At 37.7% G+C, this 23,872-nt stretch overlaps 1 protein-coding gene across 10 annotated transcripts in view; it reads right to left on the bottom strand.

The window, feature by feature from the left end:
* The window catches only part of LOC124553906 (zinc finger protein 724-like), a 146,252-nt gene that overhangs the window by 89,731 nt on the left and 32,649 nt on the right, over window positions 1-23,872 (bottom strand). For 7 of the 10 annotated variants that reach the window (XM_047127920.1, XM_047127923.1, XM_047127919.1 and 4 more), the window contains one exon: window positions 5,616-5,681. In XM_047127920.1, coding sequence (XP_046983876.1) covers window positions 5,616-5,681 — 66 coding nt within the window. Of the gene's footprint in view, window positions 1-5,615; window positions 5,682-23,075; window positions 23,140-23,872 lie in introns of all 10 variants that reach the window. The other 3 variants (XM_047127925.1, XM_047127926.1, XM_047127927.1) reach the window with 1 other exon arrangement.

The following is a 23,872-nucleotide window of genomic DNA, read 5'->3' as shown; positions in this document are numbered from 1 at the left end:
GTCTAACTCAGTTCCACACCTCCAAGGCACACAGTCTTTACTGTTTTTACAGCTGCCTGCCTGGTCCAGTGGCTTCTGGCTGGTGGCCATCCCCTTCTGATGCATGCTGATCCAAGCATGCACTGCGACCCAGAGTCAATGCACACCACAGGAGGACTGACTACTATGGCTGTATAAATTCTGATAAATTAACCATGTTATTATTTCCGTTGTTCCTGGTAGCTGAGGAGCTCGTTCTTTACACCTGCTGCAATGTCTACCATCCTGCAATGCCTTTGTGACATGCTATGATGTCAATACCACTCAGAACATCCTGACCCTGCTACAGACAAAATGTCACTAGAGAAACCAGGAGTCTATGAAATTCTGAATGCAACATGAAAAATGTAATCCTTTGACATTATGACAGACTCAATTAAAACATTTCTATGGAATATGACAATATTATGAAAAGGATAGATTGTTACTCACTGTACAGAGGAGATATTGAGTCACAGACAGGTGCAACAGAAAGTGCTACACATCTGAGCTTATAGCCAAAATGTCTTCTTCTACAGTAGAAAACACACACACACAATCATCCAAAAACACAACTCTCATACACATAAGCACTGTCTCTGGCCACTGAGACCAGACTGCAGAAAGAGGTCTCTTGGCCAAAAGCTCAACAGTTTTTTGTTGGGGCTGTCTGTGACTCAATGTCTCCTCTCTGTGAAGAATATCCCCCTATCCTTTTAATAAATGAGTACTGTCATTCTGTTCACAATCAGAAATTTAAGTTCCACCAGAGATGCAGCTGATGCTTTTTGCAATAAATTCTTCAGTTAAATTATACAAGAAACTTGTCTCCCAGAACAACCTTACAACACTGATGAACCATGAGTGTACTGAAGAAACATGCCCATCGTTTAGCTTTTTGGACCAAAGTGCATATTTATTTTCAATTATCCATGTTTTAATGTTATTTGCGCAGACTCTGGTTCACATTAAATAGGATCATTGTGAGCTTGCTGCATGGCTCATTCTACCAAAGGACCAAGCTTACAAAAAATGTTTTTAACCCTTTAACTGCTCTGGACGTGTTAACTCGCGCGCCTATGTACCTGTCCCTGTGCGCTCTGAATGTGTTTACGCACGCATAAACACGTTCAGAGCATACAGGGACAGGTACAAAGGCACGAACATTAACATGTCCAGAGCAGTTAAATGGTTAAGTCCTTGATTATAGTAGGTAAATTTGTTGCAGTAGAACTGAAATGTACAAGAGAAAATTGTAATTTATTTGTACATACCAATAACAAAACAAGTTCTTGAATTAGAGATGGCAAGTTTCTAAGTTATGTTGAATTTAATTGTCTGTATTTGTGTTCTTATAAATTCTTTAGTACATATATTGCTAATATGCAGAATTAAACTGTTGTGCTTTAATGTAAACATATCTTTTTAATGCAATCAAAACATGTATGTTTTACTGTCACATTCCATCACAGTAAATTGTAGAAGTCTATATTATTTAAAAATAGTAATAACATTTTCAATGCAAGTATGTTTTAAAAGCATGAAACACTAGGGAAAATCATATCACATGCCAATAATCACCTACTTAAAACTTCCAACTGTCGATTTCATCTTTATAAGTTCATACCATTCTGTCACAGGTTACAAAAGTAGTCTGAAAATACTCTTAAAAGAGATTAATTATTACCTACATTTTATGAACTTCAAGTAAATACCCTTAAAACTCAAGAACACCTTTCATACAAGAGATAAATTCGAACTATTTATATCTTAAGTAATGTTTGATATTTATTAGGTTGTACTTTTTTTGTTTCTTGAATTAGGAAAAAGCCTTGTGCTGTTAAAGCGATAACATTTTGTATAATATTATCATATTTAACACGGTGGCAATTTTATGAAAAAGGCAGTGTTAATGGAGTTGGTAGTGAACTCAAAACAAATGGTATGGTATGTGGTTTAGAGCAGAAAAAATCAAGTTATGAGTACAAATATAGTCATAACTACATGTCAGATGCAGGTACAGTTTGCAGTCGGGTCCCAGCTACTGGAGACAGTGGCCATGCGTGTGTGTGTGTGTGTGTGTGTGTGTGTGTGTGTGTGTGTGTGTGTGTGTGTGTGTGTGTTCTATTTTGGAAGAAGGATTGGTTAGATGAAAGCTTAAATATTTAGTCATTTCATTACACCTGCCTGAAACTCAACACCTCCTCTGTGTGGTGTGTAGCACTATCCTTTTTGTGTTGTTGTTACTCCATCCTGGGCATTCTCGTGTTTCATAATCAGTATTGTTCTTTCTTGTCGACATCATAAGGAGACTATATTTGTACTCTCCTTATGATGTTGACAAAAAAGAACAATACTGATTATGAAACACGAGAATGCCCAGGATGGAGTAACAACAACAACACGAAAAGGATAGTGCTACACACCACACAGAGGAGGTGTTGAGTTTCAGGCAGGTGTAATGAAATGACTAAATATTTAAGCTTTCATCTAACCAATCCTTCTTCCAAAATAGAACACACACACACACACACACACACACACACACACACACGCATGGCCACTGTCTCCAGTGGCTGGGACCCGATTGCAAACTGTACCTGCATCTGACGTGTAGCAATCTGGGATGGGTCTGGCAGTAAGGGTAAGGATGTGGCATGGGGGCATGGGGCAGGGAGTGGGAGGTGTAGCAGGATAGGGTTGCAGGTGATGATGTGCTGCTTGTGGCAGTCTGCAGGGATGTGATGGGGATAGAATGAGCTGCTAGGTGCAGAGTCTTCAGGCTGTGTTGGGGGCAAGGAAGGGGGGAAAGGGGAGCTGCAGAGTAGAGGAAAAGACTGTGGGTGCATTGGTGGAATAGGATGTACGTGTAATGGTGGTGGAGTGGGAGCAGGGAAAGGGATAGCTAGGGCGAGGATACAGACTAGCAAAGATTGAGGCCAGTGTGGTTACTGGAACAAAGGATGTGTTGTAACCCTCCCTCTGGCCTCTACCTTCATTAGTCCCTGTCCTCTCCCTACCTATCCTCTTACCTGCTCCCACTCCAGCACTACACATGCTTTGTATTCCACTAATGCATCTACAGTCTTTTCCCCTTCTCTACATCTCTCTTCATCCCTCTTGCTTCTGCCTCCCCCCCCCCCCCCCCGGTACGGCCACATGTATCTGCAGAGTCAAGCCCCAGTGCAACTGCCGTGCGTGTGTGTGTGTGTGTGTGTGTGTGTGTGTGTATGTGTGTGTGTTTCCATTACATACAAATGATTTATACCAAGGATCAAGTCTCGCATTATAAGTCTTTTACACATCTATTCATGAAAGACACACTATACCTGACACACACACCCCATGCATACCTGCTCCCCCCCCCCCCCCTCCATCCACATGCATACACATGCAGACTGCAAATTCTATGGAGTCACTTCTACACAATAATTTATAAAGAACATTCTAATCATCAAAAATGTATTTAAATTCAACTTTACTGAATGGAAAATTCCAATAGTGATTCCCGAGCACACTTTAAACAACAAAGCCAATCAACAGGTGGGTGATGAACAACAGGTGGGTGATGAACAGATATTCATGTGGGTTCTATTGCTCTTGGTAAATCTGCAATCACAAAATTTATCAAGCACATCACACGACAAGTTCTAACAGATGTTGCACTGCAGGCAACGGACACAGTCCACTTATCATACTGATACAGGTTTTCAGATTTCTCCCATAATTTAATGATCATCTGATGGTGTGACATCATCCACAAGCAAACAGTTTATAGAATTTTGGTTGTGATGGCATTCCAGCATGACACACTGGAGTTGGTGGTTATATGTGCACGCGCTGTATGCTAGCTGGTGTGTATGAATGGCGTTTGTCTCTCTTTTACTGATGAACACTGTGGCTAAACAATTTTTGTAATTATCTTTCAATTGTGCCTGTGTGGAACTTAACATGTCTTTTTTATGGTAAGTAGCAATGTCTTTCCTACTACACTTGATATTCCCAACGTGAGACAAGACAGCCATTGCTTTCACAGAAAAATGTTTGTGGTTGGCTATGGAACCATGGTCATAACCACCCATGCCACTGTTCATCCGAAGCAAATCGATGGTGGTGAATGTCTTTCTTCAGGGCACCAAAAATAGGGAAATCACATGGACAAAGATTGGGACTGTATGGAGAAGTATAAGGGCTTCCCAGAAAAACTTTTGCATTGTAGTCAAAACCAACTTCTCAACATGTTGTACTGCTTGAGATGAAGAGGTCCACACCTAGGAATAATAATGGTACCATAGGGAAGACACTGACTGTTTTGTCTCTTGTCAGATCTGTTTTAACAGTTATGATTATTTTTGAAATAAACATTTTCTTACATTTTTCCATGTGTCTTGATTTCATTTCACTGTCCCTTGTACATGGTGCAATGTGTATTGCTCAGTTTTTTTTAACCATGAGATAATAGACACTACAGTTCTCACATAAGCTTGGTTATGCACAGAATTATAAATATTCATGGTGTTCTGTTTTCTAAATGAATGTCATTTTTAATCATCATAAAGATTTTACATTTGACTGGCATTTCATTTCAGAATGATGTGCACAGTATATAAGTAATTTTATTCTTCTAGTCTAGTGTATAAACAGCATTCTAGTGTTATGGATTTAGGTATGCTTACATTTGTTTGTTTATTAGATGCCACTGATGATGTGCTACATGCCCAAGTACTGGCATGGCAGATAAATGTTTCTGAAATGCAGCTCATTGTGTATAATAAGATGTTCTTTATCAAATACATATAAACAGTAGAGCACCCAGCATACAAGATTCAGACAAATATGAAAGTAAAATTGACAACAGATCTTAGTGACCTGCCCTTACTTTTTAACATTCCCAACCTATCTTACCCTCCTTCCAAGGAAGGAAAACTTAGTTCTAAAAGCTAACAAGTGTGTCACTTTTAAGTGCGTCTATTGACAGTACTTTACTGGACGTAAGTACTAGCTGGCTATTTTGTCTCACAATCCATTAGCTTTTGTGGCTTAATTTTGCTTTGTAACTGTACACACAATCCTGTTTCATAATTACAGATCCATACTTTCATCTTACAGCTTTTAAGTGCTACGTCAACGTGTCTCAAACAAAGTAGGAGATATATCACAACCTCATCTTAATCCACTGTTGATCCTCAATTCACTAATATTACACTGGGCATAAACATAAACCCTATATTCACCTACTACGTTAAGTGCTCCCTTCTTTCAGAAAATGTCAATTCTTAATCCTATATATGAGGTACTGGTATGTTAACCCTACTCCACAACACAATACCTATAACAAAATTATTTGCTACGGTCACACCAAATTTATAATACCCAAGAAATTTATTATTATAATGACTATTACTATTTATAGGTTAGTTCTAAGAGAATACAATTTTAACACATTTTTATTTTTTATCTGATCTTAGAAATCAAATATAACAATACAAGTCTACAAAATTTTGAGAAAGTATTCCTTACTAAATACTTAGTGAACAACTATGGCAAAAAAGCATGGAAAAAATTATCAGAGGGGTAAATATTTACAAACAACATACCTCATCCACCTCCTGCTTAATATGCACATTCCAATCGGGGATGGAAATCTCTTCAAAAGTGCCAACCTACAACAAATTTGAAATTCAAATAAATCAAATAAAATGTGTGAAAATCAAATTTATCATAATTACTTCACTATTGGTAAGAAAACACACTCTATGAATTTGGAGATACAAAAATATTATGTAAAACGCACAATAACCATGTTGGCATTGTCAAACTGAGTTAGTGACTGTAATGAATTCATCTATAGTATCTACTGAAACTACAGTCACGAGGATACATTCATATAATCTAGTTTCCTGGAATTTTATTTAGTTTCATTACTACAGATTTATGACGTAATTAAAAGTACTTTGGAAAATTACTATTTCATAGTGTTTTGGTTGTGTGAGTGTTTTGGAGGGATAGAGAATGAATGGAGGACATATGTAAAGTGAGAATGCAATATTTTGTTAAAACTATGTAAATGTACGCATGAGAAAGTTGTTGTGCCATAGGGGAATTTGTGACATATGTCTGAGTGAGCTTGATTTTGTAAAAGGCAGCCAGAAGTGGTGTTCAGTATTAAACTTATTAGTAATTTATTTTGTGGAAAGGAATCACATTTTGTTTTCTTTACATTTGATTTAGTATCAGAATTATGAAATTTATAGTCTAAATTATTTGTGGTTATATGGCTGGCTGACAGAAGTATATAAGTGCTCAAGATGATCTGATTGGCTGCTTAATGTACTAGCCAACAGGAATTCAGTATTTCCCAAGTGTTTGAGTAGGGCTCTGTGCCTGAGATCTGTGAGTGGAGATAGTCGTTTGGGAGCTCTCTTCTGGTAAACTCTTATGTTAAATCGTGCCGATCAAATTTGTACCAAATGTGTACCAAAATGAAGAAATGCATGTTTCATGTTGCTGATGAAAAACGAATACAGCATTGAGTACTCTATGAAAGTTTGAGCTTAGTGAGTGGTTTATTTTAGGAGACATTTGTGTGTGAACATCTCATGTCGTACATAAATTCCACATGGCATGTTTTGTGCAGATTACAAGACATTATGGTGAGAACTTCTTCACAAAAAGCCTACTGTACAACTGAATGTGTTAACTCGCAAGTACTCATGGGTTAGCGACTATATAGAAGGTTCAAAATATCGAGTCAGACTAAACATCTTCTGACTGCTTTCGGGTGTGAACTTGCAACAGATACAGACAGTAACACTACACAACTGATGTTGGGATATTAAATATAAACTTGATAGCCATCGACCATGTTTTAAAGACAATAAACCAACTTAAAATTTAGACATTTTTTAAATCCCAAATGCTTGATAGTTTAACTAACTTTCAGCTACTATCCATGGACTGGGTTACGTGGCTTTTGCGCGGTAGCTATTTAGACGAATTTTCATAAACTCTTCTTTTGTCAGCTAAACCAGTATTTATCATCACGGAGTGAAAGGGCAGACAACTTGAAGTCTATCCAGGTAGGTGGACAGATTGTTAAATACATCATGACAGACCAACCTGCCCTGCTGCACCCTGCAAGAACTGAACATTTATATAGTAGCATCTACAGCAATTCCATAGACCAAGAAACTCTGACTGGGATTTAACCACTTGATATAGCAGGAAGTGCAAAAGATTTTATTACTTCATATCACCACGAGACCATGATTTTACTTCTCCAGATTTGATAGAAAATTAGCAGGCTTATCAAACATAAAGAGCCAGTTATACATAGCAATATTACTGATCACACATGTTGCATGGTGTGCAGTTGATCTCTAAAAGAAAAGCAGCATATGTTGTGTGGTATTTGCGTGGCAGATCTCTTTCGGAAGACATTTAATATGTCATAATTAAACAATTATCATCCTGTCATCACAGAGCAGAGAAGATTTCATCTGTGGTACAATTAAATGCAAACAAAATTTATGGATGTTGTTGGAAGGAGGAGGAAATAGGACATTTGCGCAAAGGAAAGAGTACCAGCCTGCTAAGTGTACCCACTCAAAATGTTGAAAAAAATTCACCTTTTTGTTTGAACACAGTACACACAAATTGACATACAGAGCTGGTATGAAGCTACAACTAGCAGCAACAATAGTTAGGCATTTTAAAACAAAGATGAAAATGAAACCATACATAATTAAAATTTCACAGAAACTGGAAAAGGAAGACTATATCGAACACATGAATTATGTTACAGCAATGTTGAAAACCGTGCAAGAAGAAACATTTGCTGAAAAACTCATGTTTAGTGATAAAGCAGTTTTCTACGTAAGTGGTAAGGTTAACTGGTATAGCATGTGAATATAGGGTACAGAAAAGCCTTCATGTGTATCTGCATATCAGCATGACTCCTCAAAGAATGCATGATATGAAACAGATTATTGCTTTGATGTTTTCCCTGTGACCAAAGGGAGTTATACAGAATATCTCGAGTAACCAAGGGAATAATGTAGAACACCTATAAATACAATGTATCAAAATTTTCAGCTTTCTTGTACATTCTCTGTAATTCTTGTCAACATATAGCACTGTATAGGATAATTACAGCTGTTTGTATTTGCTTTGAGCAGTTTGCATGGTCCTGCATGCAAACTGATTACACATTCTACACCCTCCCTTCTCTACCATTATTCTACTGAATTGTTCAGTTTTCCTTAGCAATTTTAGTGCTAAAATTATATGGATATTAGAGAATTCTAAACTATGTACTTTGAGATAGGGAACCAAGAGTTGGCAACTGGTATTTCTGGCAGTAAAACATACTGAATAATCATTCAATTGCACATCCTATTCAATCAATCCCAACATGAAGGAGAGCCTCCAGGGATGTGTAATGAGTTAACTTATACATGAACAGGTAGAAGCAACCACTGCTACCTACTTCTGAAAAGTACACTAACAACGAGTTACAACTAGAGCTAATCTACTGGAAGTTGTAATTATGGTAATTACTCCCAATTTATTTTATACATCTATATTAGGAAAAAAAACATCTATTTGAAAAAAAAGGCTACTGCTCCTCCTCCAATAGTACATAGCTGCTGTTTTTGTCTGATACTTCTGGCACAGCATTGCGTAACTTCACATGGACCAGAATCAGCTGTCTTTATAGTGGCAAAAATGGGCTATATCTAACACAAATATTACTGTTTCACATACTTTACATCTATGAGTCCAGGTATTCTGATAAATTGTTGGCTACAGATATATTCTTTTACTCTGTGTTTAAATATTTGACAATGTTCTACTTCCTCGCTGATGCTCTCTGACAACTTGTTAGAGATTTTTGCACCAGAATATAAAACTCTGGTCTGAATCTCTGAGAGGGATACATTATCTGTATAGAAGTTATTTCTATTTTTAGTATTGTATTTGTGACCTGCTGAGTTCATCCATAATTCACTCTTGTTGTTAAGCACAAATAATCCCAGTGAGTGTATGTATTGGCATGTACAGCCCATGAATGGGGTTCTGCAAGGTGGTCATTTATCAGCTTTACACAATATTCTCACTCCACGCTTCTCTAGAATAAACACTTTTTTTGCTGTAGCTTCAATATCCTGGAAGTTTATGCCATAGGACTGAATTGAAACAATGTACGCAAAATACGCTAGCAATCCTTTCTGCAGATCAACATAATGAGAGAGGTTTCTGAATGCAACAGAGGCAGAAATGAGCTTCTTGATTAACTTATCCACATGCTGGTGCCACGTCAGTTTACTGTTCATGTAGATGCCCAGGAACTCCACACATGGACCCACAACAGTGTATGCCAATACTTTCTGTTCCTGGTAAGTCATTTTTAATGGTTTGGAAATGCAAAACCTGAGTTTTTGTAAGATAACAGTTTTGAAAGAGTGCTCATACATCACAGTCAAATTATATTATAGGTCAAGAACAGGAATGGACCAAGCCCCAAAACTTGTGGCACACTGTACTTAATGCTCTTCTTCTTCCAATACAGTCTTACTTTAGAGCAACATTTGCTAAGATGAAATCCTGTAATCAGTTCTGAAAATACAATAGCATTCATGCAGGGGGGGTGCCTGTAAATCCATACCTGATAGATTTCCTAGTACAGTTTTGTGATCTACACATTCAAAGGTACAGGAAAGATCACATATCAATTACTGTAATGCAAGTGTTCACATACGGCTTGTCTTTCATAATGAACAATGGCATCCTACATTAACATTTGCGGTGTCATCTCGAAAAACAATACAAAATTGTATGTGGTGTTCCCATTATACAGAGTTCACCAGTTTCTGCAGTTCTTGACTGATTGTCAAAAAGGAACCATTGCTTGTTACAATAACTTGCAGACACACTTTGAACTTACACTGCATATAATATCCCAGCTGTGGCTACTGGAAATTTAGTTCTTCACACTTCCCATATACACTTTTTAAGCAGACATTTTGAGGTATCTCGGTTTGAAGCTAGATTCTGTATAAATAAGCAATAAAATAAACATAAGTCCATAAAAGACAAACTACTTCTTACTTCAAAGTCTTGAAAAGATTTTACTATACGAATTTTAATTTGTTGGGCAAAATACCCGTTGTTGTGATCATTACTTCCAAATTTGTATTTTTAGGAACTGGCGGTGACTCTAGATTTCTGAAAGGCTTCTATGACTTTCATTAACGCCTGCACTTATTGTTTTTATGTACTGGTGCAACTAACAAATCAACAACATACGCATTAAATGATCTGATCTGAGCACCTTGTCTAATGTTGATACAAATTATACCAGAAATGGTGGCCACACACATACTCATAACTTCTACCAGTGTACACATATGTTACGTACTTGTGCGATTCTTTAAATAATGAGATCTATCAATCCCATATTCAGGGTGTATACGCGGACAAGGAAAAAAAAGTCCTGGATTATTACCGGATTTCCCCCAGATATCCTGTTTAATAAGTATACTTTTTCCCAGGCGAAAATACACTTTTCCTGTGCTAAGTGACAGTAGGTTTTCTGTAGACTTTTCCCTCAGAACTGTAAAACTTATCAATCCTTTGAATGGTTAACATTTTCTACACTGGCGTAGAACTTCCCAGAAAAAAAAAAATGGGGGAGAGAAGTTTTGAAAATACTTTTGAAGAAAAAAAAAGAGAAGTTTTGGAAAGACCTTTGATGTGCAGCAACATATATGCTGTATATTTTCGTATTACGAAAGTATAAATTCAAATTTCACCAAACACAGCACGTTCGTTCCCAGAGCATTGAAAATCGAGATTGTGATGTCCCTTTGTAAGCCAGTCATATCTCATGCCACGTGATCTCGTCAGCCGATGACAGCAGATATGCAGAGCACAGAACCCATGTTACAGTCAGCCAATAGCAAGATCACTGTTACGTAGCGCAAACACACAAAGAGGAAAAGTTAATGGTTTACATTAATATACATAGTATAGCTACAAGAAAAGCTAAGCTTTCACTTATAATATGGTCTCTAAGATTAATAAGCTACAAAAGAAGCTAAGCTTTCACATGTAATAGTGATCTTTTTCGTGTGTGTTATACTTTAAGATACATCACACAAATGCGCCAGTAAATTTAAGATAATGACATAAATGTCTGGTCTTCTGGGCTCAAAATACTTGTAAGTGGCTGGTCCTCAAAGTGTTCAGTTTTAAACGCTTTATGATTTAAGAAATTCATCCCACTTTCTCACACATAACATAATTCAACTTGGAAAAGAAATTTACTTTGAAAGTAACGCTTTTTGAACCACCGTTCGCAATACTACCCCAAGACTGTCAGAAATAGATTCAATTTAGCAGTTGCCAGAGAGCGTCAGAAAACAGGCATTATTGCACATGCACAGCTGCCATGTGTAGGATGTCTGCATGTTTGTATGTATAAAGCACTAAGAGAGCTTACATTATGTCATAAAAGAAACTGGACATCAGAGGATACTCCAAGAACATCAAAATTTCGTAAAACATACTAAAATGTGTAATTCGGCTTGAAGTGCACATTGGTTTTTTCCAGATTCACAATGAAGTAGGTCCCATCTGATATTAAGCTTTTCAATGTGGTTTTTGGGATGTTAATGTTCTTGAAGTACAAGTACTGTTCTATCTTGTATTTGGTTCTTTATTACGACATAATGCCATACAGGGCAGAAGATGAAAACATGCACTTGAAATTCAGCGAACAGCTGGAACTAGCCAATACTGTAGAATGAAACTCTTCATTTTAAATAAATTGATTCCCTCAGCGGAAAGATTAATAAAGCCAAATTTCTTTAACAAACTGACAAAAATAACTTCATTGACCTGCAATGTGATTAATGCTTGACTGCTAATGACATGGAAATAAAATCAGAAAACTGAAACTAATAATATATTTTTGCCCTTCATAATTATGTGAATGTATTTTAATTCACTTGACAGCTCCCAGCCACCGAAATCCGGTTTGTTTTCGACGTGGGAGCTGTAAACCAAGAGAAAACAGAGAAATCACTTAATGCAAACATATGTCACGTGGAGACTAATCTCCTCTGCACTACAACTCGGACAACTCTGCGCATGTGCAAATCTGGCAGCTATGGTGTGCGAGAAAAATTTTTCTCGTTAGCATCTGGTTGCTTGCTGCCACTACCGACACAGCTAACAGCAACACTTCAAGGATCAGGAAGCGGGTGAGTCAACTGCGCATGGCATGAGCCCACTGGCAACTGGTCAAGCGAACCTAATGTAAATAGTTGTGACATCACACTCATAGAAAGCAGTTTATTGCTACAAATTATTACATATTCTTCGCCCTAAGGCCTTTGACATATTTGTTGCTGTAATGTGTAAAATTGTTTGCCTCAGTAAAAAAAACCAAATAATTATTCCCAAGAAAGACTCCCTTGTTTCTAAGAACCCAAGTTGTGCTTCACTTTAAACCTAAAGTTTTTGTACATCAGTGCTAATACAAGGTCTCTGCTGGTGTGTTATCATCCCTGTTCAGATACAGAAGCACTCAAGTCTGGTCTGCAAGGGGACCCTACAGACTGGTTCTATGTCAGTTTCTTCATTCCCATTGCATTTTAAGGTCAGTGCACTGTACTTGTGAATAAAACTCAAAAAGGACACTAAAGTTTTCCAAAGACTGTTTAGCACAACAATTTATTTATTTATTTATTTTTTTAACAGAGCCATTCACAGCTTGTACCTAGCATCCTTGACTTGTGATCACAAAGGTGGTGGTTTGATTCTTGTTAGACACATTTTTTAACTGTTACTCAAATAATACATATTATCAAACTGAGATGTTAATTATCAAATACTGCATAATACTTTTCCAATAAAAATATCAGCCGATACTTTCAGCAACTAATCACATGAAAATGCAAATATTCATAGCAAATCAAAGATAGGTACAAAAATGCAAAATAGCAAATAGAAACAAACATTTTTCTTTATTTCTAGATATTAAGAATGAATATACACAACATTAAATTCAGTACTATTGACATACACAATTTTTCACTTTACAACAAAACTTTTACAATTTTGTATCAAATTTTAGTTTATTACTACTCTACTTGTCTTTTCATGTGATTATTAATTGAAAATAAAAATAAGTTATTTTATTTTTTTAAAAACTGTAATTCAATATTTGTTGATTAACATTCCAATTTGATAATAAATACATTACTCAGTGCAAAAAGGTAGTTTATCCTAGTGGGACTTCACAATTACCCTAATTACATGCTACACACTTTGCTACTGGCTGGTCTGTTTTTCAAATATTTTGTATTTCACTGCGTTTCATCATCTTCAAATGTTCAAAGCCAATTTTTTTAGTTTTGTTGAGAACTGTGTCATACTACTGTGTGAAATTGATTCTGGGCAAGAAAATCAGAGATGGGTAGTCCGTTAAGTCGTCCCTTGTGAGGCATCTTAGCAAGAACATGGGTGAGAGGTACTACACATAGGATGACATTTCAATGTACGCAGAAATGTTACTTGCAAAAAGTAGGGATGATCTCTGCAGAAACCCTGCAGCGATGGAACAGACTCCCTGGTTCATGTTGACAGCATGTACAGGATGCACACAAGAAAAATAAAAATAATAAAGAAAAGTTGTGTCTTACAATATTCAAACTGAAGACTTCACAATTACAAGGCTAGAACACTATGCACGTGGCAGTGGGTGACACTATTTGAGGAGTTACAATTTTTATTATACAGTACTGAACATTATAATCTAGGGAGAGGAAATAAAAATGTTTAACATTTTCCAGTGACAATGTAATTCCATCAGGTAATGGAATGGACTGTCTCTTGACAAAAAGTTTACGATGAATGTCAACAACTGTGAAATGTGGACAATAAATTACAGGCAGATTAAACTAGGTGATACTGAGATAGTTAGATTGTGACATTAAACACTGAAAATGACAGACGGGTTTTACTATTTGTGAAGTGAAATAACTGATGATGGCTGAAGTAAAGAGAAATTTTGGCAACACTGAAACTACAGCATTTGAACTTCTATGAAAATAAAAAGTAACAGCTCAAATTGTTTTTGTTATACAGAAGGTCACATGTTTATGTAATAATAACCACCATGAGACCAAGATTACATATAGCATGCAGATGGAGCCACTATGTTGGTGAGATATATCTTATGGTATTACACAACAGCTCCTACCATTGGCTCATTGTATGGTCTAGAATCTCAGTCTGAGAATGGTTACCATAAGTGAAACTTGTGATCTTTTGTGGAAAAAAATTGTTATTTGAACCATTAATTTTTATTTTCATATTCAAAATCAAGTGGCTGTAAAAAGTAAAAAAAATAAATTAGAAAAGGTTTTCTGCAAAAGGAAAATTTGTTAACATATAACATAAATTTAAAATTTTTGTGAAGGTATTTGCCTGGGGATGGAGCATTTGTCAAATGTAAAACATAGATGATACGTGTTCAGACAAGAGAATAAAAGCTTTTAAAATGTGATGCCACAGAAGCCTAATAAAAATAAGATGGGTAGACAAGATAGCTAACAAAAGAAAATTGAATCTAACTGGGGAGAAAATAACCTTATGTCACATTTAAACTGAAGTGGGACTGAGCTCAGGAATAATCCACTTGATAGCTGAGGGTAGTGTCATGGGCACATATTGTAGAGGAAGAACAAGACAGCTACAGTATGCAAAATCAAATGGATGTAGGATGCTGTAATTATGCAGAGAGTAGCTTGGAGAGCTGTATTGAAACAGTCTTCAGATGGAAGACCTAACAACAATTCACACATTCAAAGACACATTATATAACAATAGCACTTTTGTAAACAATAGAAGGCATATGGAAGGCAAAATAACATGAAATCTTAAATGAAATCTGGTAACTACAAAAGCAAAGGTGACAGGAACAATAAAGAAAATGCAGAATTAGGCAAAAGTATACAGAGTTTGTGAGAAGATAGAAATGAAATTATGACAATGGAAATAATTGAATATAATAATACTTTAAAGCAGAAACATCATCAATTTACTTTCATCAGTTAAGGTAGCAATTGGCACAGTAAGTAATAGCAGAGGCAAAAATGCAAAAGTTCAAATTGCTCTGAGCGCTATGGGAATTAACAGCTGATGTCATGAGTCCCCTAGAACTTAGAACTACTTAAATCTAACTAACCTAAGGACATCACACACATCCACGCCTGAGGCAGGATTCAAACCTGCGACTGTAGCGGCCGCACGGTTGCAGACTGAAGCGCCTAGAACCGCTCGGCCACATCGGCCGGCAACTGGACAAGTGTCCCAACTTTTACTTAATGTTTGTATGGTGACACAGATCTTTAGGAAATACAGATCATTAACAGTGAAAACAATGCCATCCCAGAATTAATACTGGGTGTGAAGCTAAAAAGGCAAAGGCACCTAGAGATAATGGTGTCTCCATAGAATTGGTTAAAACTGGAGAAGTAGTATATATGAAAGCTCCAAAATTATTTATAGAAATGTCTGAAAATTACGGCATCTCCCCAAAGTTAGGATAAGGGACTGATTATTCTCCCTTAAAAAAAAACGTCAATATTATCAATACATAATTGATGATGAGATCATATGTTTCATTGGGGACCATTTCATTTAACAAATATATCATGGCTAGCGTGTAGCAATTTGCGCAGGTCATTTGGCACCATTTTCGTTATTATCCTGAGAAAGTCTATTAATAAATTTTCACGAACTGGCTTCAAATGATGACTAGGAATATACTACAACCCCCTTTGTATCACTCACACGGGGATTGTGAGGATAACATTAGAATAATTACTGCACACACAGAGGCATTCAAACCATCATTTATTTCTGCACTCCATATGCAAATGGAATGGGAAGAAACCCTAATAACTGAGACAATGGGTCATACTCTATGCCATGTACCTCACAGTGGTCGCATATAAGACTGATTGCTACAGTGCAGATGACCTCACAATAGCTAATTGAAAGCAAGTAAAATACCATATTTCGGTTAATACTGAATTAATTAACAAGGCTATTAGACATCACCCAACTATGAACTAATTACATGAGGAGGCACACAAGAATCGTTCTTAGGGCCCTTACATTTTCTTATGTATACCAATGATCTTCCATGAACCATGGACCTTTCTGAGATAGAGTGGCTTGCATGAATCAATGACACAATCACACTGCAGCTGCAACCACAATGGAGGGGACATATGGAGAGGTCAGACTTACAGGTCTTGAAGAGGGGTAGCAATGTTTTCAGTAGTTGCAGGGGACTGATCTGACATTGTATGTGCATGCTATCAAGGTACGACAGTTGAAGGCATAGGGATACACAGCTCTACTGTATTATTAAATTATTTTGGCACCTTCTTGGGTAAAATAGTCTGGATGTAAAGTAGTCCCCATTCCAATCTCCAGGTAACAACTACTTACGAGGATGTCATCATTAGGAAAAATAAAATGGGTATACTACAGGTTGGAGCACGTAATGCTAGATTTCTTAATAGGATTAGTAAGCTAAAGAATTAAAAAAGAAAAAGGGACAGTTTGAAATTACATATAGTGGGAAGTAGTGAAGTCCACTGGCCAGAATACACAGTCATAAAAAGAAAATCAAACAGGTTAATGCAAGCATAGGTCTAATAATGAATTTAAAAAAAGAATGCAGCAAAGTTTCCATGAACAGCATAATGAACAAATTATAATAGGCACAACAAACATGAAGCCAGCATTCGTAACAATATTACAAGTTTATATGCCAGCTATCTCTGAAGGTGATGAAGAGACAAAGAATGTATGATGAGGTAAAAGAAATTATTCAGACAATTAAGGGAGATGACAATTTAATTGTAATGTGGGACTGGAATCTGACAGAAAGAAAAGGACGAGAAAGTAATATAGTAGGATAACATGGGCAACCGAAAAGGAATGAGAGAGAGGTGGTCATCTAACAGAATTTTGCAGACAGCATAATTTAATCACTGTTAACACTAGGTTTGCAAATCACGAAACAGGGGTGTACCTGCAGAAGAGATCTGGAGACACATGATAACTTCAAGTAGATGAAGTAATACTATGACAGAGACTTTGAAATATTTCCAGGGGTAGATGTGAACTGTTACCATAACTAATTGGTTATGAACTGCAAATTAAAACTGACAAAATTTCAGAAAGGTATGAAATTAAGTAGATGATACCTGGATAAGTTGAAAGAACCCAGTGGATGTTGCAAGATTCAAAGGAAGGATTAGGCAACAATTGACAGAAACAGTGGAAAGAAACACAACAGAACATGAATGGGTAGCCTTGAGAGAGTAAAAAGACAAGGCACAGCAGAAATCCCTGGAAGACATATGGGATATTTAATTTAACTGATGAAATGAGAAAATACAAAAATACAGACAAAAGGGAAAAACAGAAGTCTAAAATGAGATTGACAGGAAATGTTTAATGGCAAAGAAGGAATGACTAGACAAGAAATGAAAGAATGTAGTAGCATAAATAACTATGGGAAAGATGGATGCGGCCTGTGGAAAAATTAAACAGACTAAGCAAAGAAGGAAAATGTGATAGTTGAAAGAAATATGTAAAACAAAATTAACTTGAATACAACATTATTAAAAGTGAAGAGGCATTAGCTTAAGACAAAAGGGAAGATGTGATACTGTGTGAAGATTGACAGGGCACTGACAGATATAAGTTGAAAGAAGGTCCCTGAAATAGAATAGATGCAATTCTCTAAACAATATTGATATTCTTGGGAGAGCCACACTATTCTAGCTAGTTGCAAATACATGAGATAGACGAAATAGCCTCAGACACCAAAAAGAATGTAATAAATTGATCGTCAAACATGGCAAGTTCCATGAGACATGACTAGTCCTGAACTACGAGTTTAATAAATCATGCTTGCCAAATACTGACACAAATTATTTAATCTTTGAAAATTCAGAATGTAGCAGGGATAAATTAAAGGAGCATAATGTTATTTAGAACTTGTCCAGAAGACAGACTGCAGTTATAAGAGCCAAAGAACTTGACATGGAAGCAGTGGTTGAGAGAGGAGTAAGACAGGGTTGTAGCCTATTCATAATGTTATTAAACCTGTACATCAAGCAAGCATTAAAGGAAAATGTGGAAAGAATAAATGTGGAAAGTATAAATGTGGAAAGTGAATAAATTGCAGAGATCAATTGAAGAGACCTGCTTCAAATTGAGCCTTGATGACCAACAGATATGCATCTGAAGATGCTCCAGACAGTGTGGGTACCAATCTATCACCCGCTATGTGGCCCAACAGTAAGGAGTGATGGTTTGGGGTGCCATTTCATCTCATAGTAAGCCATCCTACAATATGCTGCCCACACATGGTGAGAGTTTCTACTGTTTGTCTTCATTCTTGTCAAATCCTACCTTGGCCAGTAAAGTTGCCAGATCTCTCCCAGCTGTGGATGTTTGAAGCACTATGGGCAGGACCATCCAACTAGCTCAAGATTTTGATGATACAATATACCAACTGGGCAGAATCTGGCACAATATCACTCAGAAGGACATCCAACAACTCTATCAATCAATACCAAGCCAGATAACTGCTTGCATAAGGCATAGAGATGGATGAGTGTCTTACTGACGCCAATTTCTGTCCCATTTGCACGATTTCTTTGTGGTGTCTTGTTTTCCCTTTAGAGTGTATATCTTACTTTCTGAGTAGCATAACTCTGATTCTAGAATTCATGGTTGTCAAGTTACCTTCCATTAGGAATGTGGAATGCACTCAATGGCTGTGATATGACTTTCAAAATGTTGGAGCACAGCAAACAGTCACCCTGTCTTTCAGGTTTTATTAAAGCAAATCTAGATTTCCGCTAGTGCCTAGCCATTATCAATGCACTATTTCATGATTTCAGTATATGCTCTAGTATGTCAGTGCCCTGTTGTTCAGGCTTCTGTCACAGTTTGAGTGAACTAATGAATTGTGATATAAGCCCAAACAACAGGGCACTGACCTACCAGAACATCTACTGTAACCATGAAATAGTGCTTTAACAAAGCCTGAAAGGAAAGAATGACTGACTGATGTGCTCCATCATTTTGAAATTTGTGATTGTCCCATTTGCATATTTCTAGTACTGTAACAACAAACAAATCAAGTGCCTGTAGATACATATCCCATCTTTCAAACTGAAGCAAAATAATACTGTTTCACCACTGGGATTATGCAACTTGGCACTGTAGCATTATCGGTATAAGAATGAAGCAGCAAGGCTGAGAGTGAGAGAGGAGCATTCACAGACAAGGACAGAGAGAAATGTAGCCTGACAATACAATACATTCTTCGGACTTGGTGGACAACACAGGCAGCATCTCAGAAATATTTTGGCAATTACCACAGCAACTGGATTCATCAGCAATACAGTCCTCCCATAGTGGAATATTGCTATGTATTGATCTACATAGCTGCAATGTCATGGCTGCAGTCACACGTTGCTATAAAATGTGGCCCATGTAAACACATCCTTATATTTGAGTCTTAAGTCTTTGTGCATTACTGACATAATAGGAATTTTATTATTGGCAGTCTGAGCATGAATGTGACTATTAATAATAAATATACTTCAAAACCAATTCAATGATTGTGAATTCCTTGACATCAGCTATATTACTTATAGATTTACTACTCAACAGCAACATATGAAAATTTGTGCTTCAACAGCACTTGACCCTGGATTTCTTCCTTACTGTGAGTAGTCATCTTCACTCTGACAGCTGATAAGGAATTCACAATCAGTGAATTAATTTTGAAGTTTTTATTCAGCTGTGGATCATTAACAGTGTCAATTACCCAGGTTAAACTGGACCCAAGACTGTGTGGGTAACAGTAAAACATGGATAACACAAAATATATGTGCGTTTTACCAGGAGCTATTATTACTGCATTTACAAAACATGTTACATTTCACATTTGAAATCCCTCTGCATCACACATGTTACCTCCTGGAAACTGGAAACTTGTGTACAAAATTACCCTTGAAACTCACTGTAATTTGTATCACTTGCTTCCAGTTCACTACCAGCTACAATAACCATTTTTATTTATTTATTTTGTTTCCGTGTCACATTTTTACTGTGTGGTTGTCATTTCCCAGAGCAGGCTGTTCCAGCTCGTCGGCTCCGTTGCGAGCCACAGAGCGCTCCCTGCTCCAGGGAGCCGTGTCACTCGCTGTGACCATTCAAGTGGGCCGGCACGCCGGCAGGTGGCATGGCAGGCTGAGGCAGGCGGCAAGGCACGCGTTTTGATGTGCCAGCTGCGTCTTACAAGATCGACAACCTCATACTCTTAGCTGCTAAGACGTGGTGACATGCTACACTAGGAAATATGATGTTCAGGAAATAAATAAGAAACAACTGTTTTACAAGAAACTGCATACTAAATTTATTGGGCCTCTGTAGCTTGACTTTTCTTTTCATTACAAGATCAAAAATATCAGGCGTCAAAGCGTTCACAGCATTAATGCGGAGGATGGCCTTCATTGTTGCATCCTGAAGAAACGATCGTTCCTTACTTTTTACTCCTTTCATTGCTGAGAAAAGCTGCTCACAACAATACTTGGGAAATGTTTTTTGCTGTAATGAACGATACCATCATGACAAATCCAACGTGTTGTAGCACCTGTCTTTCAACAAAGTTGAATTTTGCTAATCAATAATCTCCAAATGAAGTGATGATGACAAGCCATCGGGGGAAACTGAAAAAGGAGTGCTGAACACCTTAAGTTCCACTTCCAAACTAGTGAGGTCTCGGAATCGTGTTTCAAACGACATGATGAGCTGCTTTAACTTTGTTTGGTAATCGCCAAAAGTAGTACCTTCAGGTAGTTTTTAAGAAGCAAGATGATTGAAGAACGTTAAATGTCCATTATTCATATGCATCTCAAATAAACGTAACTTTTGCATGAACTCTTTGATCTGGTTGTGCATGTCAACGATTAGCTGCCCTTTGCCCTGCAATGACAGATTTACATTATTTAGATGCATAGTTATGTCAGCTAGGAACGCCAGCTCTGATATCCATTTTATATCTTTCAGACAATGCATTTCTTCCCCTTTCATTTCCAGAAAAAGGGTTATTTCCTCACGAATGGCAAAGAAAACATCAAGAACTTTTCCCCGACTCAGCCAACGAACTGTACTGTGGTAAGGTATATCCCCATACTCCGCTTCCATATCTTTCAGGAATCCTTTGAATTGGCGATGATTCATACCGTGACGCCGCACAAAATTCACTTCACGACATCTTTCATAACGCCACCTATCTCTATTGTTTCAGCGCACAGTGCCTCTTGGTGAATAAAACAATGAAGAATCAAAATGTCTTTCCCGAATTCGTCCCTGAGTTTATTTTTCAAATGAGAAGCATAACCGTGGTGACACCTGATCATTTGTGGTGTACCGTCTGTCGCTACAGAATGGAGCTTATCCCACGGCAAATTCATATTGTCCACTGATTCACAAACAGCTTCAAAAATGTCATGTCCTGTTGCAGTGTAATCGAGTGGTACCACATCCAAGAGTTCTTCAGTTACTTGCAGCTCCATGTCGACACCACGCACAAAAACTGCAAGCTGAGCACATTCCGATATGTCGGTGCTTTTGTCAAGCACTAGCGAAAATGCAACAAAGCTCTCCACCTTTTTCCTGAGCTGTGTCTCTAAATCCGCTGCCATGTCCAGGATTCAACGAGACATTGTTTGCTTCGACAGGCAAACCCCTTCAATTGCCTGCACCTCCCTTGGAAACAAACATTCTGCAACGGCTACCATGCACGATTTTACGAGTGGTCCCACCGAAAACGGCTTGCCACTTGTTGCAATGATGTGAGCCACCCTGTAGCTTGCTCGAATTGCAGACTCAGTAGTGTTTTCTCCGCTCTCATTCACCTGAAAATTATAAACGCATTACAGACCACGAACTATGTTGCATGCTTTGATACCCTTCGTATTACGAAACCGTTTTTAAACTTAACGTCTCCTGGTATGTCGTTCTTAAGCCTGGCCACCAGTTCTCTGCGTGCAACGCCTTCTACCTGATCATAGTCCGCTGCGTGAAGACGTGTATAATGTCGTTGTATATTGTACCTCTTCGCAGAATTAATTACTTTATGACATACAAGACACTGCGGATGACCATCCTTCTCAATGAATAGAAAGGTATCCTCCAACAGAGGTACAGGGCTCCTGCGGCTAATCATAGCTGTCATTGAACACAGATTATTGCGTCAGTTGTGGCTGCACGCGGCCAGGGGGCAGCGAGTTCGCTTTCCCCCTCCACACGGGCTCTGAGCTGCCGCAGTGAGCGCTCCGGAGCGCTCCAGCTCCCTGGAGCTTGGTTGGAACAGCCTGTCCCAGAGGGTCATGACACTCATTGAGGGGAATCACTTTTGTCCTGCATACTCTCAACAGACCCACACATTTCAATTCCAAGGTATGCACATTAACAGGTTGGCTGATTGGCCTTCTTCACCCTTTTCATCTACAAAACACACTATTCAGTATATCCTCATAATTTAGCTGTTCAAATCCTGGTTCATAGACACTGTCATTTGACGACCCCTAGATGTATTTGTCAGCTATGTCTTCACAACTAGAAATTTGTATTCTAAATGGAAACATCCATACAAATAACAACAGAATATTCCAGACTCACAAATTGGTAAACTGTGTATGGATATTCTGAAAATGGATTATAAGGAGTGTTCTGTATTTAAAAACTGTTTAAAGCAACTAATAGTGATTGACTGGATACTAGAAATTGCTACTAACATCACTGCTCCCTCCCCTCCCCCCCCCCCCCCCCCAACTTTCCTCTCTCTCTCTCTCTCTCTCTCTCTCTCTCTCTCTCTCTCTCTCTCTCTGTTTGTACAACTAAGATTTACAAACTAGTTACAGTCAGAATCAACATACTTCATCCATTTTCTCTTTACTATGCACCTCACACTGGTACAAAAAGCTGCTTCAAAGTGCCAACCTTCAACAAATATACAAAACAAAATCAGTCATCTGAAATGATCAAACACATGCAATAACCTGATACATTTTTTGTGAGAAGCAATGGCAGTATTCACTCATTTGTCCAGTCATCTTGTTCCACCAAATCTGATGAAAATGAACCTTGTGGCACATGGAACACGTAAAATTATACATTGGTGGGCAGAAGGAGTGCGTGCTGGCATCCTCCTAATGCACAGGTGCGTTTTAATTAAACTCCCATTACTTGAGGCAGTGTAGACAGAAAAATGTTTACTGTACGAGTACCCAACTTTATAGGAATGATGTTCAAACTGTGCACTGCAGGATTTGCATTGTTAGAAGTGTTAGTGTCATTACCTACCATTAGACACTGGTATTAGCATGGCACTGTAGGGTAGAAACACAAAGGTTAATGTACAGTACAGTTGCAGGCAGACAACATAGGTCTCAACAAGGTGAGCAGGGCCTTACTTATTAAGCTGTTTTATCAAAACAACAGCAATAGTGAGGCTGCTCTTCGTGAGTATCACTGCATTAAGAGAATATGGAGAAATCTTCTTTCCATACTGGGGTTGATGAACATGATTCATAAGTTCAAATTAACTGGTAACTTAGGAAGTGTTCCTGGGAGAGACCAACTATCAGTTGCACTGCAAATTGTTAAGAAGTTACTGTTATCATGGCTGAAAATGCTGGCTGCAATGTGCAGTCTTCATGTAGTGCATGAGCTG

The sequence above is a fragment of the Schistocerca americana genome, chromosome 11 (genome assembly GCF_021461395.2).
Source record: "Schistocerca americana isolate TAMUIC-IGC-003095 chromosome 11, iqSchAmer2.1, whole genome shotgun sequence".
In the NCBI taxonomy this organism is placed as follows: Eukaryota; Metazoa; Arthropoda; class Insecta; order Orthoptera; family Acrididae; genus Schistocerca; species Schistocerca americana.
Note: the sequence above shows the minus strand (reverse complement) of the source record. Positions and strands in the feature narration are given on the sequence as shown.